This window comes from Fistularia commersonii, chromosome 30, assembly GCF_037954325.1.
Source record: "Fistularia commersonii isolate RoL2024-O1a breed Wild chromosome 30, RoL_Fcom_v1.0, whole genome shotgun sequence".
Classification (NCBI taxonomy): domain Eukaryota; kingdom Metazoa; phylum Chordata; class Actinopteri; order Syngnathiformes; family Fistulariidae; genus Fistularia; species Fistularia commersonii.
In genome coordinates, this window is record NC_141313.1 from 6927117 (window position 1) to 6948969 (window position 21853).

General features: G+C 42.8%; 1 protein-coding gene across 1 annotated transcript; it reads right to left on the reverse strand.

Moving 5' to 3' along the window:
• Positions 1-4271: 4271 nt before the first annotated feature.
• Positions 4272-19908, reverse strand: LOC147216270 (zinc finger protein 385D-like). The gene is made up of 8 exons (XM_086177999.1): positions 19654-19908; positions 17637-17752; positions 11415-11522; positions 9741-9909; positions 8070-8318; positions 7799-7980; positions 5548-5649; positions 4272-4809 (listed from the first exon to the last, which is right to left on the reverse strand). The coding sequence occupies exons 1-8, from the start codon at positions 19661-19663 to the stop codon at positions 4567-4569; spliced, it is 1179 nt and encodes a 392-aa protein (XP_086034125.1). The 5' UTR covers positions 19664-19908; the 3' UTR covers positions 4272-4566.
• Between the last annotated feature and the right edge of the window lie 1945 nt (positions 19909-21853).

Genomic DNA, 21853 nt, shown 5'->3' on the forward strand with positions numbered 1-21853 from the left:
CCGCTGAGCCATTTACTTCACAGCCAACATCCCCTGCGTTCACCGATCGGTAGCCGCGCCGCTGCATCGCCTCCCCAGGGCCTCTGGAATTAACAGGTATTTCAGAAGTTTCAATGTGTGGTTTCGGTATTTTCCAAGACAACGCATGCACCTCTTTGACATTTGGACAACTCTGTGGCTGCCTGTCTTACCTTTGAATAAGAAATGAAGGCACGGGGAAAACAAAAATCAGTTAAAGATTTGCAACTTTTCAGAAGGTCATTGAACACATTTGAACTCAACAAAGGAGATAGTGTTTAATAGATTCTTTCTTTGCTGGATGCAGTGATTTTCTCACAAATTGGGAATTTTTGTATTTGTCAAACATACCCACCGGGTTACAGGTTTGACCCAATGCAGAGCTTGAAATAGCAACACGTTTTAATGAAAAATCCAAATTTCGTTGAATTCAAATGAGACTGATAAATCATTATTTGGTGTTTTTAAGCTGCTAAAACTCAGCAAAGCGGTCTTTTGTACCCATTATTGGATGGAATACGTAACCAAAATGCTAAGACTCATCTCTGAGAGGGCTCATTTAGAGGATCTGCCAACCATTGAACAGGACTATGGCTCTCAGATATTTTTTTTCTCAATAATGTACCTGTTATAACATTTTAAATCCAAACGATACACCTCCTGTACAATGTGACATGATGAATAGGGAAAAAAAACATCACTGTGGCCTTTTTGTCTCATTTATCACGCCATCATTCCTCATTATTGTCGAGTAAAACTGCAACCTAAGTCATCAAACATTTATCAGATACAACCTGCTGTGTCCGCAAGCAATCCAAACGTATCAGTCCCAATTTGCTCAGATTGATTCTGCATGCACACAGTGATACCAAGTAGGGTGTAAAGTCAATGTCATGATTAATGCTTCAGATGCCCTGACTATATCGGGACGACGTCGATGAAATTTGACCCTTGAGCGTTTTATTCAGGTGGAAAACTCTATGACAGAAAACATTATTTAAATAGCAAAATAGTCTGCGGGTGTGGCCTAAAGGAGAAAATGATCCTCATAATACGTTGCCCAAGATCCAAAATGCAAGACAAATGCAAGACCTCAAAGAGGTAAGGTCCAAACACCATGCTGCTTTTTGAAAGCGACTTGTAAACCAATGTCTCTACCTAACAAATCAAAACTATCCGATGTAAACGAATGACATGGGGTGCTTTGTCATGTTGATCCGTCCCACCTGTTCCCCTTTGTCCTCGATAGCTGGACAGAATTTGTACCAGATCTGTCTAACAACATGGAGTGCCCTTAGGATTTGTTTTAGTTCGAGTTAAATAACCTGTAACCCCTTGTCATTACCACAAAAGATACAAAAATGTCCGTTAATGCAGTCAATTAGGGCTACATTTGATGGAAAGAACAAAAATCAGGGTCGGCTGCTCCGACTTAATAAATGATAATTCGAAAAGTATAATCTACGCGTCTCTGAAATGCCGCCAGGAAGGATTTCTCAAGCCTTTACGGAAAGCTAAGATAACTGGCAGCTGGCTTCAGTTTACATACAGATGTGAGTGATGCTCATGTTCTAATCTAGTCATTTAAGGCTTAAACCCAAAGCTGTTCTTCGGCAGGAGTATTTCTGTTGTACTTTTCGGCTGACCTTCTGTTACAGTTTATGGACTCGAGATTCCTTTTAGTATTCCTTTATATTTGAATGGCAAAAGTGTGATTTACACAGCACTTAAAAATACTATCTCTCAGTGCTTACCCTTGGCTCTAACATTGGTTTATGATTTCAATTCAGGTTTAATGTGCAGAAGTCAAAATGGCGCATCCCAACGCCAAGTGTGATCATCGAGCGTTCTCAGCTCTGCCCTGGACCTTTATCCTCCCTCCAAGGCCAGGATGAAAACATTCCCTGAATTCCGACCTCTTGTTTATGTACTGAATGTACATGTGTGACTTTTGGTAGTTGGTCTCCTTAACAGAGAAGCTATGGGCGTATTGTGAGATAATGAAAGAAATACGACATAGAGTGAGAGTGAAGCTTCAGTGAAGGGTGGAGAGGGAATTCGTCGGGAGAGCCAAATCCCTAAAGTCTATGAATAATTGAATTCCAAAAACATAATCACAACAATTATGACAGTTTTGACAACAGGGTAACTCCTCTGTCACTGATTGATGTGATGATATTTCAGGAATTGGCCCACGGACCTGATGGCTGTAGGAGCTTTGAAGAAAAGCAGCCAACTACTTATTCCAGTTTGGTGTCAGGTCGCCGATGTAGAAAGGCAGTGGAAAGTTGGGAGAAAAAAAAAAACAACGAACAACTGTAAAACAGCAACTGATCCGACGGATGAACCGGCCATTTCAACCTCTGAGATGAGCTGAAGTAACAGCCGATCGGGTGATGCAGAGGTGATCTCATATATCATAATTATTTTTCATTTTCAGGCATACTTACCCTTCTAAAACATAATTTCCCACTGTTGTATTTGTATTTTAGGGTTGTTTTTACCAACAGTTTTGTGTTTATGGCAAAACTCAGAATGATTTTCATGGATTTCAACACTTAAACTGATAACAGACAACCGTAAAAGTTTTAATCTCAACAAATTTTCACCTGATTATATATATTTGGCTTCATAGTCCATAAAACTTCCATTAAGTACAAATCAGGTGATTCCATGCTGCTTTATACTTTTCCTTCCACTACAATTCTGTGCAAATATCCTATTTTCCATTTCTAATCCCCTGTATTTGATTAACAGGATTTGTTACAAGTAGCGTGAGGTGTTTGTTCCATTCAGTAGTTGTTTACCTGAAAAGTACATTAAAACACTCAGCAACATATAAAATGGATAAAGTGACTTTAACCTTCAACATCGATCGCACTAAGGTGCAACGTGCACGTTCACATAGTGGTGACATTCATTCAGAAGGACTGAGAATGACCACGTGATCACAAATAATTGCGTGTTCTCGTACTTTTGATATTCTAAGTACACTCTTGCTGATAGGAGTGAAAAAAAAAACCTTTGCCTAATTGGAGTTTTGGTTTCAATGTTTCTGCCTTTAGTGCAGTATTTTACTCCGGGTGGTCTCAGCACTTAACCAAAGTAAAGGATCTTAACACTGCCAGTGCTCATACCTCTGAGCCTCTTGAATAAACTTCCGTTAAAACAAAAGCTTAACAAAATGAGGTACCCGTTGCTTGAGGCTGCAGCACAGTAAAGCTCATCAGAAAGACAGGCAATAAAGTCAGAAAGAGCATTCCTGCTTTGATTTATTTCAGAGAGCAAAGCTGGAGGGGATGCAAGGTTTTATCTTAAGTAATAAAAAAGTTGGGAAAACGTCTTCAGAATCGTCTCCAGCCAAAGAGTCTGTGAATTTGTCCCTTTCATTTAGGAAAGCACCTGAATATAGACCAAGGACCGTTTATTTGCGCGTGCTGATCGTAGCAGAGGAGGGTAGCACGGGTTCAGCTCTGAGAATTATGACTTCGGGAAGACGCGATGCCGACGGGATCGTGACGCGTCTACATATGTGCAGTCTGGCTGTACACGTGCATGAAGCTGACTAAGACCAAGATTGCCCCAGCTTTTTATTCAATAAATCTGTTGGAAGAAAGCTCTCCCAGACAATCTGATGTTGATTTGTTCTTGTTATCTTTTTATAGCTATTGTCTGATCCGTCTCCTCCTGACACCCAGCTTTGCTTAACTTGCAAATATTCTAAATTCTTGGGACCCCTCTTTCATTTTTTCCCTATTTCGTTACTGATTCTTGTACTCTCTGAAATTGTGTTTTTCTTTTTTTATTAGCACTTATACGCACCTGCTCCACTGTGTGAGAATAAGAACAATTTTGTCCATCTGTCCAGCTCGCACAGCCGAACTGAGGATAAAGTTAACTTTATCATAGTATGTATGTTTTTGTATAAGTGACATACCATAATGCAGACTAATCAGCTGCTTAGGGTTTCTAAGGTGACTCGAAGCCCTACCACACGTCATCGCTGTTCCTTTTTTTATATTAAATAAATGCCATTTTTTGAACCCGAGCATCAGGAAATGACCTGAAAATTTACATGAAAAAAAAAGAAAGAAAGTAAAATATAAAAGTTAGGAGTACGGAACTGGCCCTGTTTGGGAATCGCTCACATTGTCGACCCAAGCTCCGTGTTTAGACGTTAACAAGGGCGCTACCAAAGACACCCAAAGTATATATAATCAGAATTTCAGAGATTTAAGTTTTTGAATCATATATATGTTCCCACAAATATGGTTTATTGGAAAATAAAACATGCTCTGAATGACATTCATACGTATATACATATATGCCCGCACAATGTAGGGGAGCAGTGAACGTCAGCGGATTTCTTCATTAAATCTCCGGGGATACCTGTGCACGCACTTGTGCGACAGGAACTCACCGACTCCATCCCAACCCAGCTAATTCTATTAGATTTGGTCCCAGTCGATAAGTCTTCGGTCCCGGTCCGTGACAACCCTCATCAGTAAGCGTAGTTATTAGTCAGAGGTGATTGAGACTGCGGTCAGATCAATACGGGGAAAATAGCACCTGTGCGTGTGTTGAACAGATTGGTCCGGGGGCCGGATGCAGCAGAGCCTGGGGGAGGGGCGGACTCTGAAATAGGGTCGGGCTCGAGTTAGAGGTGGACCGGAGAGGGAAGTGGGGCAATGTTGCCATGGCAGCAGTGGCGGCAGCCGAGAGCTGACGTTGTAGGAGGCAAGACGCCAGGGGTTTGGTCAGGTCCTGGTTCTTACGAAGAGCGAGATGGACCTGCAAAAGGAACACAACGGGAACAAATATTAATATTCCTCCTGCAGAGGAAGCGGAGATGGAGGTGGCTCTCGTTTTACTTGGAGATATTGATGATAAAAGTTGAACATTAAACTCAAAACCAACAAAATGCCACTGTCAACGAAGCTTAAAAAGTCCATGTTATTTTGTCATTAACATTCTAACATTCAGGAAAATTTAGTTAATCAACAGCAAAGGATCATTTCAACTGTGATCTGGATCTGAATCAAACTGTTGGCTCAGTTTGACAGCCTGATACTGAGGTCGCAAGTAAATATCGGAGTCTAAACAATGTTCCCGCTATACTGAGTAGATGTTAAAATCTGTTCAAGTATTCAATGAATCAGAAAAGTTTTCAGAGCAATGAAGACACTGCTAAGTATTCACTTATTAATGGTTGTCATTTTTAATGCAGTGTATTATTTATCCATCTCTACTGAAGATAGTGTGGGCGTGTATTTCTTATCTTCCCTAGTGTCTCATCCATCTATGCGCCTAATAAAAGACCCGATAGGCTCGTTAGCATTTAGAACATTGTGTTTGAAACAGTGAATCTTGAAATGTGTTAAATATGGCCAGGGTCATTGTTATGGGGAATAGCATTAAAATCAAGAATACATCTGTAATTTAAAAAACGGTACAGTCATAGCTACACAACCTAATAAACCGGATATGCAAAAACTCAGCGATGCCTTGTGAAAGCAGCAGAGGACTCACCGCCTGCACACCGTGGTGACGCTGGCCTGGGTTGTATGGACTGAACTTGGGCTTGGCCGGTTTACCCGCCGCTCGGTCCTTGTGTCTCCGACTGCTGATGTGCTGTAGGGGATGAAGGCAGGGCAGATTAATAAAAAAAAATAAAAAAAAAACCCAGGCAGACGGGGTGGCGGCAGCATGAAGTCATAACACAAAAGGAAATTCACATTTCCTGGCAAATTTTCAGAACTGGGGAGGAATGAAAAAAAAAAGGTCTAATCACAGTGGCTATTATGACAGTTTATGCATAATGCTGATATTTTGCTGGCTCGAGGTTTGCGATTCAATATATTCATGAGGGGTAGGTTTAAAAATCATTTTGATTTGATTGACAGGCATAAACAGATGGCTGCCGCCAACACGGCACACAATCAGAGGTGAGCTTCTCCATATGTATGAGCACCTGGTCAAAGTTAACTTCCAGACAGTCTGTTATAAAAACCAATGCTTTACATTTGTGGCACGAACAGTGACGCTCACATCACACTCACAGAGTCACTGGATCGGGCTTTGTGTTCGTTTCCTCGAGGGATCTGGGATGTGAACTCTCCTGCGGCAGCGGGTGAGAAATGTGCACAGATTGTGGTTTCGGTGTAAGAAATGCACGTTCCCGAAAACGCATGTGGGTGATGCATTTTGGATGAAGTCATGATGTCAGAGAATGAATCACCAGTATGAGTGGCAAACCTGTAGGACGGCTGACCTTTTCATAGGAGGGGGGAAAACCAAGGGAGTTCCCCCCTCGAGGAATCTGATATGAGCATGTTTCTAGAGCTCTGGAGCGGCATTGCAGATAAAGTCTGGTAGTTATAAAATGAGGGTTGACAATCAAATGTGAATTCATCCATGATAAGAATTTATATGCAAATATATTTCTGCAAAGCCAGCCACTTTTTTGAAGATGATACTCTTCTCTTTTAATATTGTCCCCTTGGTCTGGCAACCAGCCTGAACTTTATGGGATATGTAATTCCACCACCAGCAGGTTTACAACACGGGCTTCTATCCGCAGTTAATGCATCCGAGTCAGGAAGAGGATGGAAAAGGCACCGTCATTTCCGAACTATTGAGCGCACCTGAATAAATGCGGCACCGACGATAAATAAATACATAAATACATATATAGGCCGCACTTGTCTATAAGCCGCAGGTGTCCGTGTTGTAATATGAGATATTTACGCAGAAACATTTTTTTTCAAATATTTTATCAAATACATGGTAATATCCACAAATACGTAATGGAAATGCTTTTTTCCTAACAGTATCTGAAACACGGCTGATGAAAAAGAGTAATAATAAATAACACAAGGAAAAGTCCATCTATCTATCTATCAATTTACTATCCTCGTTTTGTCCGACTCATCCAGCTCATCGCTATCTTCGTCTTCTACCTGCGCACTAAAACCATTAAAGTTGTCTTTTTTAGTGCCGGAACTGAACACCCACAGAATTTCACCTTAATTTAATTGGTCGGATGTGACGAGGTCAAATGTTTTGGTGGTATGACGGGCATTAGGCCAAAAAAATCCATAATATATAATAGCCACATCGTTGTTTAAGCTGCAGTATTCAAAGCGTGTGGAAAAAAGTAGCCACTTATCCTGTGCTCAGGGTCGCGGGGCAAGTGAGAAGCAGATCCAAGTTGCCCGGGATTCACTAGTCAATTGCAAGCCACATATAGCGGCACACAACCATTCGTCCTCTCATTCATAAAATCATTCACTCAGTCAATTACATCTTCAAATGAAGAGGCACGCCATTCCACTCTATTGTTGACGCGTCATATAGCCTCATACGTACATACAACTATTCACTGTCTCATTCACATGTTTTCTGCATGTTTTCGGGCTGTGAGAGGAAACTGGAGAATCGCAGGAAGCCCATACAAAAAAAGGCCCTAGTCGGAATTGAGCTGAGTACCTTCTTGTTGCGAGGTGGAGGCGCTGAAAGTAAGGAATGTCTAAATCTAAAAATGAGATAAGCAAAATGATTGGTATGAAGTCCAAGAAAGAACTAACACAACGGAGCATTGACTAATAGACTGGAAATGGTTCCCTCGTCTCCTATTGTTGTCTGTTTGACTCCGAATGGGAACATAGTGCAGTCAGTCGAGGAAGAAAGCCTTCACCGGGTGAGGAGCACGTAGTTGTCATTGACAACCCGTGACGTCGAGCCTGCTGGCTCGACCTGCAGGTTAGTTTGTCAAACTAACCTGTTTGAGCTGAGTTTCCGAGTTGACGTGGACGTCACAGATCTCACAGTGGAAAGTTTTATTCTGGAGTCCTGTGGATAACTCCGATGGCGCCGCCAACTTCGCCTTGACTCCTGTCCTCGGGAAAGACTTAATGGCCCCATCGCCGCTCCTCGCCTCCAGCATCGTCTTGTGCTTTGTGCCTGTACAAATAGAACAAAACGTGTCAGCGGAGCCGGATCGAGAGGCGGGAGAAGAAACGTGCGCTGTTTTCGCCGCCTGTGCTTCTAACCGCTGTTGTGGGCTTGGAGCTGGGAGGCAGAGTTGACAGCCACTTTGCAAAGGGAGCAGTAGAGAAGCCGTATAGCTTTCTCTTCCTCCGTCTCCTCTCGCATCGCCTCCCCCTCCTTGTCCTTCTGCGCTTCTTTCTCCATCACGCTCGGGCAAGGCGACGGCGAGGGGTCAGAGGGCAAGTTGACGGCATCTGCTTGGGAGCAGCTTGACGACGGCGCCTCTGAGGAAAGATCCGAGACCGAAGGCTCTGAAACAAACCCATAATAATGCAGAAAAAAAAAAGCATTAATCAGGCGGATGGATGAAAACGTGCGTCAGGAGCTCGTACCTGGGAGCAGGATCCGTCAGCTTCTTTGGAAGCGGCTAGGATCGCTCGTCTCAGTCGCAGAGCTCAAATGTGACTTTCCGCTCTGATTCTACCACATTAAGTTTTGTTTTTTTTTTCCTCGGGAGTCGTGAAATTGTAAACATCCAAGGCAGACAGCGAGCAGATTGCGAAAAAAAAAAGCAAAGAGTCTGCATGCGGTGAACCTTGTTGTGAGAAATATGTGTTTTACTGAGTTTTCTGAATGTCATCTGGCATCTAAGTTCTCCACTCATAAATAAACAAACTGTACGATCACAGACGGACCGGGACTTCAACCGTGACACGCTGAATTTCAGGGAAGAAAGAATCACTCACAACAGATTCTTAAGATATATCGTGATTTGCATGGCTGCGCTTGATTTACTCACTTCAATAATATATGCACCCATTTTTTTCTCAATCTTCCTTGGCTCTGAGTCAAACCTTTTATTATAGCAATTTATTCACTAACCATTTCCGTGATTAAACGCTTTTATATCTGACATTTCCAAATACTCTGTGGAGAAAAAAAAAAGAATTAAATCAACACCATAAAGCAGAGAAAAACAGGTGCGGGCAGCGTTGGTCTCCGAATAAACATTCACACGTTCACAGTTGCGACTGGAGGTCTGAGGTTTCAAACTGCTGCCTGTTTTCCGACTCGCTCTCACAAAGCTACATGTGATTAGAAGCTCTATCGACGGCGCTAATCTCGTTAATAATCAATTATTTCCCCTCGGACCGGCCCGCGGCTTTTGATTTTAATTTGGTTCAGTTATCTTTACCGACACTGACTTTTCCCAGGAGAACAACGCGGTGATTAAAGGATTCACCCTTTAACAATGATTAGCTGCAGCGCCACTTGAGCGGGCGTCTTCTCCAATTGGTTCCCCCTGCCAAAAAAACGACCGTCGCACGGAAAACTCAAATATCGGTCACATCAAATTGCACACGTCACTTTTCTGCTCTTGAGCGAAAGCGTCACATCAGCTTTCCACCTTAATTTATTTAGACAGGCTCACAAGCGCGCATATGGTCTACGCTTGTTCTAAAGAGCGACTTGTGGTAACAGCCAAAGCATGTGAAGTGCAGATCGGAGCCCAGGAGGCCGCTGACTGAGGTCAGTAAATGAAGACATGAAGAAGGAGCAGATAATAATGCTCAACCTTTAATCTCCTCTCTGAAACCTGAAGCGGCGGGAGGCGGATCACATCAAACAGATGCGGTTGTGGCCGGGAAAAGAAAATTTGAGCGGCAAAGTCCCGCGTCTAACGCTATCAGACATTTGACGTCTGCACCTACACTGTGATGAGGCACACACACCTCCAGATGTTGTGTCAGAGCCGCAGGGCTGCGGGCACGCCGACGTGAGGACACGCATTGCGGTTTCCTTGGCGACCGGTTCAGAGGTTCTGATCTTAGAATCCGGCGTGTCCAAGGCTTTTAGCTTTTTTGCATGTTTGGTTCCGCTGTAATGGGAAGATGCCTGCGCCTGTGTTCAAAAAAAAAAAAAAAGCAAAGGGGAAGCCATGAGATATCGGTGTTATTGAGATACACAAACCCAGGGATAGTTTCATTTCAAGGCAGAATTTCCCATCCATAGTATCGACAGATGAGCAGAAGCTCATTCCGGGATGGATGTAAACGGCTGATTTCCTTTCTCGGACTGGAGGGTTTGTGATGCACGTCCTCTTTTGACATAAATAACTTTGTAAAGAAATTTTTTCCTGATATGAGGACTTTTTCAAAAAAATATTAAATACGAAGACCAATTACATGGTTATACAGTGTCATATAAAAGATACTGTAATATCTGGAGTATAAGCCGCTACTTTTTTCACACACTTTGAACCCTGCGACTTAAACAATGATGTGGCTAATTTATGGAGTTTTTCGGTGCGGCAAAACACTTAGCCTCGTTACATTGGACCAATGAAATTATCGTAAAATTCGTATTTAAGTATTTAATTAAAAAGTTAAAAAAAAACGTTTACGTGTAACATCTTTCTGTGTAAATATCTCATGTTACAACGTGGACACCTACGGCTTATAAACAAGTGCTACCTATATATGTACACATATATGTATTTATCTGGTTATTTTTAGCCGGTGTCGCTTATATTCAGGTGCGCTCAGTAGTCTGGAAATGACAGTGGTTATACTGTAACTGAAAATACTGCATGCCGTATTTGCTTTAAATTGAGAATCAATCAACAAGCTTTATTGTCACTTTGCTATACATACCAGGTAGTGCAGGCAAAATGAGACGTTCATCTAAATGAGACGTAATCAAAAACAACACATCACACGCACACTCTATATCCCCTGCCACCCGCAGACGCCCACTCACACATACATCATGCATCCCTGAGATGAATACATAACAATATTGATTTCTACATGCCATGAATCACTTTTGTCTCTGTATTTATGTGTTTTTGAGGATAGTAAATAAGGAAATTTGACATATTGGCTTGAGTGTGAGAAGACTAATATTATGTTCAGTCTTACCTTCAACGCCCAAAAAATGAGTGACATAATGTTCATTCTCATGCAAACTTTTAGGTTATGACATGTTATGTGATCATTCTTAAACCATGAACAACACTACTTTCAACATCATGGGTTAAATCATTTTTTACGTCATATAAATGTCAGTACCATGGGCCGTATTAAATTAAGTATCAAGTGCAATATATTTCTCTATTACATCATGTAATGTAATGTTTTTTTATACAACATGCAATATTTTCACAGTCATGTGCAATATTACCCTTCACTTTTCAATTTGGGAGCTATCTGGCATTAAGGATTAATCAAGTTTTATCTTGTCTTCTAAAAGTAAACAAGTAATGCTGCCTAAATGTCAAATAAGCTCCAAACATTTCACAAGAACCTGGTTGACTGCTAGTTCTTGAACTGTCGAATGAGAGTTTGTGCGTGACGATGATTCAACACAACCCGGAGAAAAAAAACAACGCTCGAGCTGAGACTCACCTCAGAGTTGAACTTCAGTCGACAAACACCGCAGGAACTGGGCTTCCTCTTCAGCGGCGAGCTCGGCCCGAGCCTCTGGCCAATCACAGCTTTGTGGACATGATCCATCTGGACAGAGAACGAGCGGAAAATTAAAATATGATTGAGAACTGTAAAGAGGAAGATGATCTCCTGAGGAGATGTAAAAGACCGGAACTGGATGTTCTTTTCTTTTAAAAACAGGGATTTAAAAGTCAAATGCAGGGACTGGAGGATGGAGCCGAGGTAATAATTCACCCTGCATGAGGACAACAGGACAGACAGGTGAAGGAAGACTTTATCCAGAGCGCATCTTTCGATGATTAACCATTAACTTCCAGTTTTAAAGGTGGTGGTAGAAGCTTTGTTTATATGTAAATATACACATGTTAATTAGATTATTTGGGTTTTTTTTTTCATCTACATTATGCATTCTGGTTTCTTGTGAGCAACTTCTGTGCAGCGCTAATTGAATTCCGCTTAATGGTGCAATTTAAGTGCATCTCGAACCATTACCTCCACCGAGAGGGTTATTTTCAGCTGCGTCGGCCTGTCAATCCCTCTGTGTCTGCCCGTCTGTGAGTTCCGTGCAGGAACCCACCAGGAAAGACAGCTTGCCTCGGTGTTGCTGACTTGGTTTTATCGGCTGTCACGCCGCCGACACATAATGAAGTCTTTGGGCATTTTTTTCCCAGGGTGCAGGAAGATACAACTTCTTAAGAAGCAATCTGACATTATAAATAAAAAAAGAAAAGTCTAACCTCAAACTGCCCCAGGGGCTCAAATGAGAGAAAAAAAGAGAACTTCTGTAAATCACTATATTTTCATGTTTTCAGACGACACAGAAATAATTATAAATAAAAAATGAAACAATAAAATCTTCATTTATTAGCCTCGGTAGTTAACGTAATATAATAAATAGACTGACTGCAGATCCTATCGGATCTTTGAGTTAAAAACACGTCGTTCGGTTCGATTTCAGCTAAACAGCTTGTACCGTTCACCATGGCAACCTCTAAGTGCATTTGAAGGCCACAAGATTCAGATCAGCCTCCGTGATGCCTCTTTGGTTAACCGAATACTTAACTGACATGTCATCCATCTCCCAATTAAACTTGTTTAAAACATCTGGGATTCTTAACCCAAATGCAGACAAAAGCTTTTCCTGGATTAAATCAAACGTTACATTGAGAAGCCTGATGCTAATGTGACTTTATTCCAGGTTCGGGCAACATCTGAAAATATGTCCGCTGTTCATCACACACGTGTGTGAGTGCGTAAAAAAGGTTCCCGAAACATTTCGAGAAAAAAAAACAGTTTGTCCAAAACAAACTCAAAAGAAAAAAACATTGCTTGGTGTGACGCTCATCTAGACGTCTGAACCTTCCAGGCCCGGTTGAATTTTTACTTTCTGAGCTGATGGTTATTTGCTGACACTTCACTTCCTGAGAAACCACTAGCGTTACATAGCATATTGGATCCACTGTGACCGACACAAAGCCGAACACGTCGCTTCTAACGGACAGGCTTTTCGCTGTTACTCCTCAATTCTCGCTGCCTTGGCCTGGGTCTACCCCTCAGAGTATTTCACAACACCCACCGTGCAGATGTTCTTCCCAAGTCCAACAGTTGATGAATGAAGGTTTAGTTTCAAATCATTCCACATAAACAGCAAGACGCCATCTTCGGCAGTCTGGGCTTAAACGTTTAGAAATGTTCAGTTTTATTTTGTAGATACAGGTTTTATTTGTGTTTCCCGGTGATATAGTTGTGGTCCTCTCAGGTTGTAAAACCCCTTCATATACGTGTGAGTGTTTATCTGACCACACACACACACACACACACACACACACCTCTGGTACTACTGCCAGGTTTAATGAGCACGTATACTGAGCGCAGTAAAAACCTCACCGGTCTGTGTGGGAAAAAAAAAAAAAACCCTATTACCTGCGATGAAATGTGGTGAGCCATATAACCAGCCTCAACCTTGAAAGCACTATGAAAATCTGTGAGGGTGATGGAGGAATGCACGTTTTGTTGTGGGTCAGTAGGTTCTGGAAGCCCAGAGAACATATAGCATTAGCATACGTGTGTGTGTGTATGTGCACGCGCGCGCATATGCATGTATGTGTGCGCAGATTTGCATGTGTATGAGCGTGCATCTCGCTAATCTATGATTATCACACCACATGGGTGCAGAGGAAAACATCCCTTAACCAGCCTGCGATTTCAGATCCCCGTTCCCCTGGAGCTTTTTCTGTGTATCCAATTCACAGAAGCTCATGGATTAAAGTTACTGTTTGTGTGTCTCAGGTATGAACTACAAGCCTGCAAGCACTTTCAGCTTCACCGTGTGTGAGCATCTGAGTTTCTCTGACCAGCGGAATATTTTTACATGGTCAAAAGTGTGTCCTCATCCCTCTCCTGCCCCAAAGCTGACGCTTCATCTGACCTCACGGTGCGCATTCCTGCCTTCACCCTTCCATCTGCTCCCCAGTGAACTCTGCCCCTCCTCTCTCTCCTCTGTCTGATCAAAGTCAGCCTCCTCTATTCCTCCTCTAGACTTGGTCTCCTCTCCTTCCATTCCACTCCACTCGCTGCAGTGGATGAGCACCTGTGGTAATCATATTCTGTTTTTCAGTGGAAAGGCAAAGGCGCCCACATACGCGCAAACGTGCGAACGCACGCACGCACATACGCGCGCGCACACACACACACACACACAGAGGTTTAAGAGCCATCCTAATTACCCTAGATAGGAGAGTAAACTGACTTGGATTCATTATGGACAACCTAACTAACTATAACCCACATGCATGCACATACGCATGCAAACACATACACAAACACACACACACACACACACACACACACACACACACACACACACACACTCACACTCATTTTACTGATGATGCAGTAAATAAGGACGTAATGAAATGACAGCCACCTTATATCATTATATCCTGTATATGGAAACAGTGGTTAAAGCATTTTTCTTTGACTAAAAACAGTCATGAAATGATGTAGTAAATCAGGTACAATTATAGTTGATATCAATATTTTATGTAATTTCCGACCCCAAATTATCAAATTATACATTACATTTGATGTAAAATAAAATACTTTATATTGACATTTTCAGATTTGCTGTTTAAGTTTGCAATTTAATCTCCCTTGTGTCTGATTGCATGCATGTTTACACAGATTTGGATATTGCCTCTCCTTTACATTTCATTCGCCGATACTGTTTATTCATCTATTTACGATGTTGGCCTTCTGGGGTTGTACAGAATAATGAGTTGCAGTAAGTGCCTCGTATTTGATAATAATCTTGTAAATCCAAACCTGTGCACTGAGAACAAGTAGTTTAATGTCATTGTTATTTTAATGGACGGCCAGTTGATAAATCGGCAGACGCAAAATGTCATCAACAGATGTGGTTTACTACGCGAGTAAGACGCAGTGCTTAAAGTGAAAGATGGCAATGAAAAAAAAAAAAAAGCATCGCCTAGCATTATCCGGTTTACAAAAGAAAACCGTTATCTCTTTCTGAAAATAAATTCTCGTCGGTCGGAGCCTTCTCTGCGGCCCGTCAGACACACTCCACTCCGGGCAGTGAGTTACAGCTGCAACATATGGCCGAGTGAGGCGCGGCAGATTTTTACCTGGAGCGCATTCAACACACTCATCATTTATGATGATGATGAACGCTCCTGGATTTACATTGTGTACCAGCCCGACAGCTCCACGTGAAGATGATGAGGATGACGTCAAGCAACCCCGAAGAACGGCGGGACGATGATGAACGAGCAGCTGCTTTTACTTCTTTGTCAGCTAAATTATTATTTCTCGGAAAACAATAGTCCCCTTCTCATTCTGTGACGCGGCGCTGCCAAACTACAAGTATAAGTAACCGCTCATGTCCCGGTGTGATGAGCTCCGTTTCCCGGGGACGCAACCTCGTAACTATGACGACCAACATGTGGGCACAAAACAAACACCCCGGCAGCACTTTGCGAGGGCACACGCCGACACATACGATCTACTCGGGAGAGAGAGCATCGTTAGAACTTCGAGAAAAACACACAATCGAGGCAAAACAGCAAGCAGGCAGTTTGGTGCGGGCGTCGGTGCTCACCCTTGGGTTCTGTCTGCTTCCCCTCACACGGATGCACTACCAGTTTGAGTCAATATAAAGCCCGAAACAGTGGTTCATTGTTTGTTCTGTTTGGACACTGACTTCGCAAAGTTTCCTTCAAACACCAGCAGCTTAATAAAAAAACAACAAATCGCGAAATCGACCTGGGAACACATTATCTGACGCAACGGTTAGCATCAATTAAAAAAAAAAAATAAGACAGTCTTAAGATCTGTCATTTGTGGGGGTTTTTGCTCCGTTCCAGCTACATAATGGATGTAGGTAAAAAACTTCGACGTCTCCAAAAATGAGGATTAAAACCTTCCTTCGATCGCAGGATGATAACAGTGGAATAAAAATAAAGGGGATGGGTGGGCGGGGGGGATGATAGAGTAGGTACGACGGATTTCCTCTAACCTAAGTGATGAAGTCACCCACTTGAGTTCGATGAAAAATAGTATTAGTTGTATTTCTACTCGCGATTGCCAAGCGGGAGGAAAAGCGAGAAGGAAAGGAGATGAGGAGTCAGAAAGCAAAAGAAAGGGGGCTTTGAGTCGGTGAGAGACGGGGAGGATGACAGCAGGAGAAAAACACTGGAAAATACACTGCAAGGGAGCTGAGGAGACGCAGGTGAGAAGGTCTTGGAATAACTTCTTTACTAACTTTTGATTGTTGGATTTTAAATTTGTTTTTAGTTTTTTTGCAACCTTTGAGATCCTCCTCCCTGACATCACAAAGAAGAGAGCAGTTTTTAATCAACTGCACTTCCTTCTTTCTTCCACCCTTTGGCCTGGACAATAAAGTTACTTGTAACACATCACTTGGCCCTGGGAACTTGAAGGAAGCACAATTCATCAGGATGAGGATGAACAAACCGAATTTAAGAAAAGCCCAGAGACAACAAGTAGTAATTATAAAACACTTGCAAGGATTTCGTTTTTAATTATGTGATGCGGTTGTGTGTTTTTTTTTTCCAGAAATATGTCGTTTACCAGTACAGTTTTGTCCAAAAGGCACGACTTTGAACCAAAACAAGTTTCTTCAACTAGTTTTCTTCAACTTTACCGATGACTTACCACAGCCTGCACCTTCCTCAGCCCTCAGCTGCCCTACGTGACGCTGTACGTTGAGCAGATAAGTGATGGAGAACACTATGAGTCAAACAAGCAGATTTAGCACTGCAGTCCTGAAAACTGCAGTCTGTGGGTCAGCCGCCAAAACTAGGTTTGTTATTTTTAGATAATTTAAGGCACTTTTTCTCCCGGAAGGGCCAAAAGAAGATTTACCACTTTAGGTTTTAGCCAAGGCCGACAGGTCGTTCTGATCCCGGTAACCCCAGATATTTCCAGGGTGTAATTATCGATGAGAAACGGCACACTTTTTTAACCCTTCCGGGCGAAAAGCTGTGATTCTTTGTGATTTTTTTTTTTTTTTATATTCCCGTGACTGGCTTTCTTGTGTAACAGCATTTCAGCGCAAGAAAGAGTGTGGACGAAAACACACATTCTGTTCATTCCGAGAAAAAACAAAAAGACGGTATAAAAGAAGAACAGAATATACATCTGATAAGGTACTTAAACTGCCCAATGTTCCCAGATACGAAATTTAATTGGTTACTTAATGCTTCGCTGCAGAGATTGGTATCTGAACGCGTGGTTTCACGCAACCGAGCACCTTCTATTAGGGACATGTCGCGTGATTCCTCCTTAAACCGAAACACTGACTGACAAATTCCTCCTCCTGCGGGCGTGGACCCTGCCAGCCTTCGCTCCCTCCACCGTTGCCCTACATCCTCTAAGAAATACCGAGCTCCGCCCTCCCCGGGTCGTGTGGAAATGTCACAGCTTTCTGCATCGCGGATGATATATTTGAAAAGGTCGTAGGCAGCGCCTTCGTGCGCCTGCGCGTTGAAAATCACCTCCACACGAACCGGCTATCGACGAAACAAACTCCACCTGTGGGTGAAATGCACCGCGGGAGAGCCAACCGCCGGGGTTTCGGTAAAGATGCGGTAGATCGCTGACGGTGTGGTGTTGTGTTACTATGACAACTAAGATACTCACATCAGTAAACGGAGGCAGCAGGTGGAAAGGGAGGAGGGGCTTGGGTTCCACGGAGAGTTGGGTCCGGCTCAGGGCGGAGCAGGCCATCGGCGGCATTGGACTGTGACACACGTTGCCTGAGAGACGAAGGTCAAAGGAGAATATGAGTTTGCTCGTAACAAAATTCATGCGAACATTTAAGCTTCGCTTAAAAGCGTCTGCCAAATGACTGTTATGTCGTTTTTTTTTCTGTCTAATTGCACTTTTCCATTTACAGCTTTGACCAAAATAAAGGAAAGTGTGACTGAAAACCCTCATCATCCTCGCTAAACCCTGGCAAAAAAAAAAAAAAAAAAAAAAATCAAAATCCGCCGTGCAAAGGAAGTACAAACACACGCATTTAAAGTATTTGAAAAGAATCTTAATATCGAATTAAGCTGTTTCCCATTTCGCGCAGCGATCAAACTCAATTGTTAAAGTTACAATTACCTCCAATCTGCACAGACATGCATCCATTTAAGTGTGATTATATAATAACGGCTGTCACCGAGCGCTCGTCTTTCCAAACGAAAACGCGCAGGATTTGTATAAAAGGGAAGACAGAAAATGTCATATGTGAATTTTTATAAAGAATATAATTTAGGACTTCTGCGGGAGACGCAGACATGCTGATACTCCGCCGCTCTTCTGAAAGACGACAGCGAAAAGTCAGTTTGAAGCAAAAGAGGCCACATTTCCAGGATACAGAGATAGAGCGCTCTGGCAACGCCTGAAGAAAAGGAAGACGCACAGACAGCAGGAAAGGAGAAAAAAATATAATCTCCTCGAGCAACTGTGCCTTTATGTCAAACTCAAGAACAACTGCTGTTCTTCTACCTCAGTATCCTATTGCAAGGGTACAATAATGTTGGGTACAAATTGTTGATTGTTTTTTCTTTTTTTCGGACATATTTCTTAAAAGAATCAGTTAATTACAGGTGAAACGCTGTATATTTTTTTTAGTTAAAAAGAGCATCTATATGTTCAGCTCACCATCAGGATAATATCTCCAATGTGAGGCGAGTAACAGATTATCTCCGTTTATTTTATCAAATAATCCAAATACAGCGCACACCTCTTTGTATTTGACAAGAGGAAGAGGTTCGGGGAACTTTAACCTTTAACTGATGCGTGTCTGTGTGTGCATGCGAGGTTAATTATATAAAGGGACAGTTAATCTAATATTTAAGGGACAGTTAATCTGAAATTAAAGGGACACTTAGTCTAATGGTAAATGGACAGTTAATCTGCAATTAAAGGGGCAGCTAATCTAATGGTAAAGGGAGAGTTAATCTGAAATTATAGGGAGAGTTGATCTAATATTAGATTATTAGATTATGAGAGACACTCTGTAGATCTTGTTCTTCATTCTGTTTTGGCAGATCTCAGACCGGAATTGGAAAAGCGCCTTTACCGCACTGAATCCCAGAGAAGACCGACGTTCCCACTGGGGGTCCGGATTAAGGCTGGGCTGTGATTATTATGGGATGTTTGAATTTTTTTTTTTTTTTTTTTTTTTTAGATAAACATCATCAGGATGGCGAATCACAACACGCCCTTCCTCTCCCGCATCAGGTCACGTTCGCGGTCTCACGCACGTGACGTGGCGCAGGAGCGGACCGGAGGGGAAACACGTGGAACGCGCGCGGAACTTCTTCAAGCGCAACAGAAGACGCACCCACACCCACGCACGACACCCCCACGACGTGTTTCCTGCAAATGCAAAGACGAGACCGCGTTCACTTCTTCACATTGATTATTCTCTGTTTTTCCTTCCCGGTTCTCTTAAGTGTTTTATTCCACCTGCAATACAACATTGTTTTATTTTATATTGCTCATCTGCTGAATTAATCGGATTAAAAATGCGTCAAATAATCCCCACCAGCAGTGCCTCTGCGCGGGGACCGACGCACAGCAACAAGTGACTCTGCGTGACAGGAGGTTTAAAAGCAATTGAAATTAAAAGTCTTTAGACGGATAAAAAGATGCGTTTACGTACCGAAATACATGTCGGGACGGGAGGTTTGAGGGGCTCAGGGTCTCATAGAAGTCTCTCTCATGTCCAGGCACGGATTAAGGTTGAGGTCTCTCCTCCAAAATCCTCCTCCTTGAGTCTCTCTCTCTCTCTCTCCTGCGGCGCGCACACGCACGCACTGCTGCTCCTTCCCATCTGGATCACCTCCCCGCCCCTTCCCTCCTCCATCCCTCCTCCTCCTCATCGCTTCACGATCTTTACACGAGTCTCCCCACCCACCCACCCACCCACTCACCCACCCGTGTATCTCCATCTCACGGAATCTGTTTTGAATCCAGGAAACTGGCTGAAATTACCTTAATGAGTGCGCGGTCCCGCCCCGGATTAGTGCGCGTCTCCGTGCGTGCCACGCGTGCCAGGAGAGGATTTGATAGGTTGTGCGGAGTGATTTATTCCGCTTTTTCTAGTCTACATTAGGGATGATGTTAGGGGACCCTTCAACCCTCCTCGCTCCTCACAATCCTGTTTGCAGGCTCTCCTCTCTCTTGTCTTTTTTTGGAAGGAGCTCCGTGTTTCTTCTCTAAACGCGCGGCCGTCCTCGCTCCTTTCCACTCGAGATATTTTTAGATTTGCATCCGAGAGCTTTCTGCACACATGCAAAAAACAACACACACACACACACATACACACACACACAGACACAACCCACGGGCTTTCACAAATACCTTTACACAGGCGCACGCATGCTTTTATGCAGGAGGAGGGGGGGGGGGGGCGCTTCCATGCAAGTACGCTTAAAGCTTTCCATCTAACATCCTTAAACACACATGCACACACTCCTCCGAGAGTTCTTTCTTGTATCTCTTGGCAAAGTGACCTCGATTCAACTTTCTCGTCCTGGAGCCAGAGCATGTTTCCCACTGCATCAGGGGAGTGGACGACAACATGTGGTTTCCCACAATCCACAGCTGCAGGGGCAGTTAAGTCCACAACTGCTGCCCGCGCATTGCACTGGCAGCCTGCAGAAATTAAATCAAAAACCATTTCAGTTCGGAGTAAATAGAGTGCAGCCGTCCTTATTGGAGATTCAGTTTGGATATAGAAAAAGAAAAAAAAATTGAATTGGGAAAATGTCAAACTCACAAGCAAATATACGGAAATAATCGATTTTAACATCTCTTTTTGTACCTTTTCACATCCGTTTCATTTAAAACGCTGTTGCTAGTATTTTGCAAAAAAAAAAAAATGTTTTCAATGAATTCTAAAATTTATCTTGTTAGATAGAAGCCATTGATTTTGCTCCATTTGCACTGATTTAAAGTATTACAGTAAAACATTTATTGTTTTATTATTCACTTCAACCGATGGTCGGCTCAGGGAGCTCCTTGAAAAGGTTCGTTTTTTAAAATATATTTTAAGAGTTAATCAGCGAAATAGATCACCTAACATAGTCAATAAATGATGTGAAAAGCACACTGAAAATGCTGGCAATTACATTAAAACATTTGAAAACATTAAATATATTTTGAAAATTGACAGTGATTTGATTGGGTTTTTGATGCATTTACTCTGAATCTGGCAAACTCAGATGTTTGACAGTGTCTGGTTGTTCAGGGTCGAATCCTCCTGGAGGTCCAAACCTCACCTTCACACTGTACCTGCACCCCTGCATTAAAGAGGGAAAAACCATACAGATGGAAATGTCCACTCACTGACTAAAATTTACCACTCCTTTTATCACTCACAAGTTTCCCAGACGTTTTTGCGCGTCTCTGAAAAAGAGCAGAACACTTTCAAGCGATCGGTGGTCTGTTTTCCCTTCCATTGATGGAACCCCCCCTTTTTTCCCACCTTGGCAGAAACATGTTTCGGGGGACCGCGGAGCGGCGGGGTGTTAAGATTTGTCCCACCCAGAGGGTGAGTTCATGGGAAACTTATGACTAAAACGTCGGGGGCATTTCTGTGTCAGTGGATCCGCCATCCGGACAGCAACATAAAACCAGGGAAGTCACACATTATCTTCTAATGTGACTGAAGTTGCCACTTGCTCACTCGAACATGATCTGCTTCCTGGTCCTGGTCTCCAGATGTCCCCATTTGGCCACAAACACAAACTAAACAGAGAGATCGCCTTTCACAAAGCTGACAGCCTGTCAATGACAATCCAATTTTGCACGGCTCCTCGTGCTCACAGGTGTCAGCTGGAACCGTGAATAATAGTCCA

Excerpts from the sequence above, each read along its gene's own strand:
- LOC147216270 (XM_086177999.1), bottom strand. Across the intron at positions 5,650-7,798 it reads CGGAAACTCAGCTCAAACAG|CACATCAGCAGTCGGAGACA; the intron begins GTTAGTTTGACA and ends CATCCCCTACAG. Across the intron at positions 4,810-5,547 it reads GTCACCACGGTGTGCAGGCG|GTCCATCTCGCTCTTCGTAA; the intron begins GTGAGTCCTCTG and ends TTCCTTTTGCAG.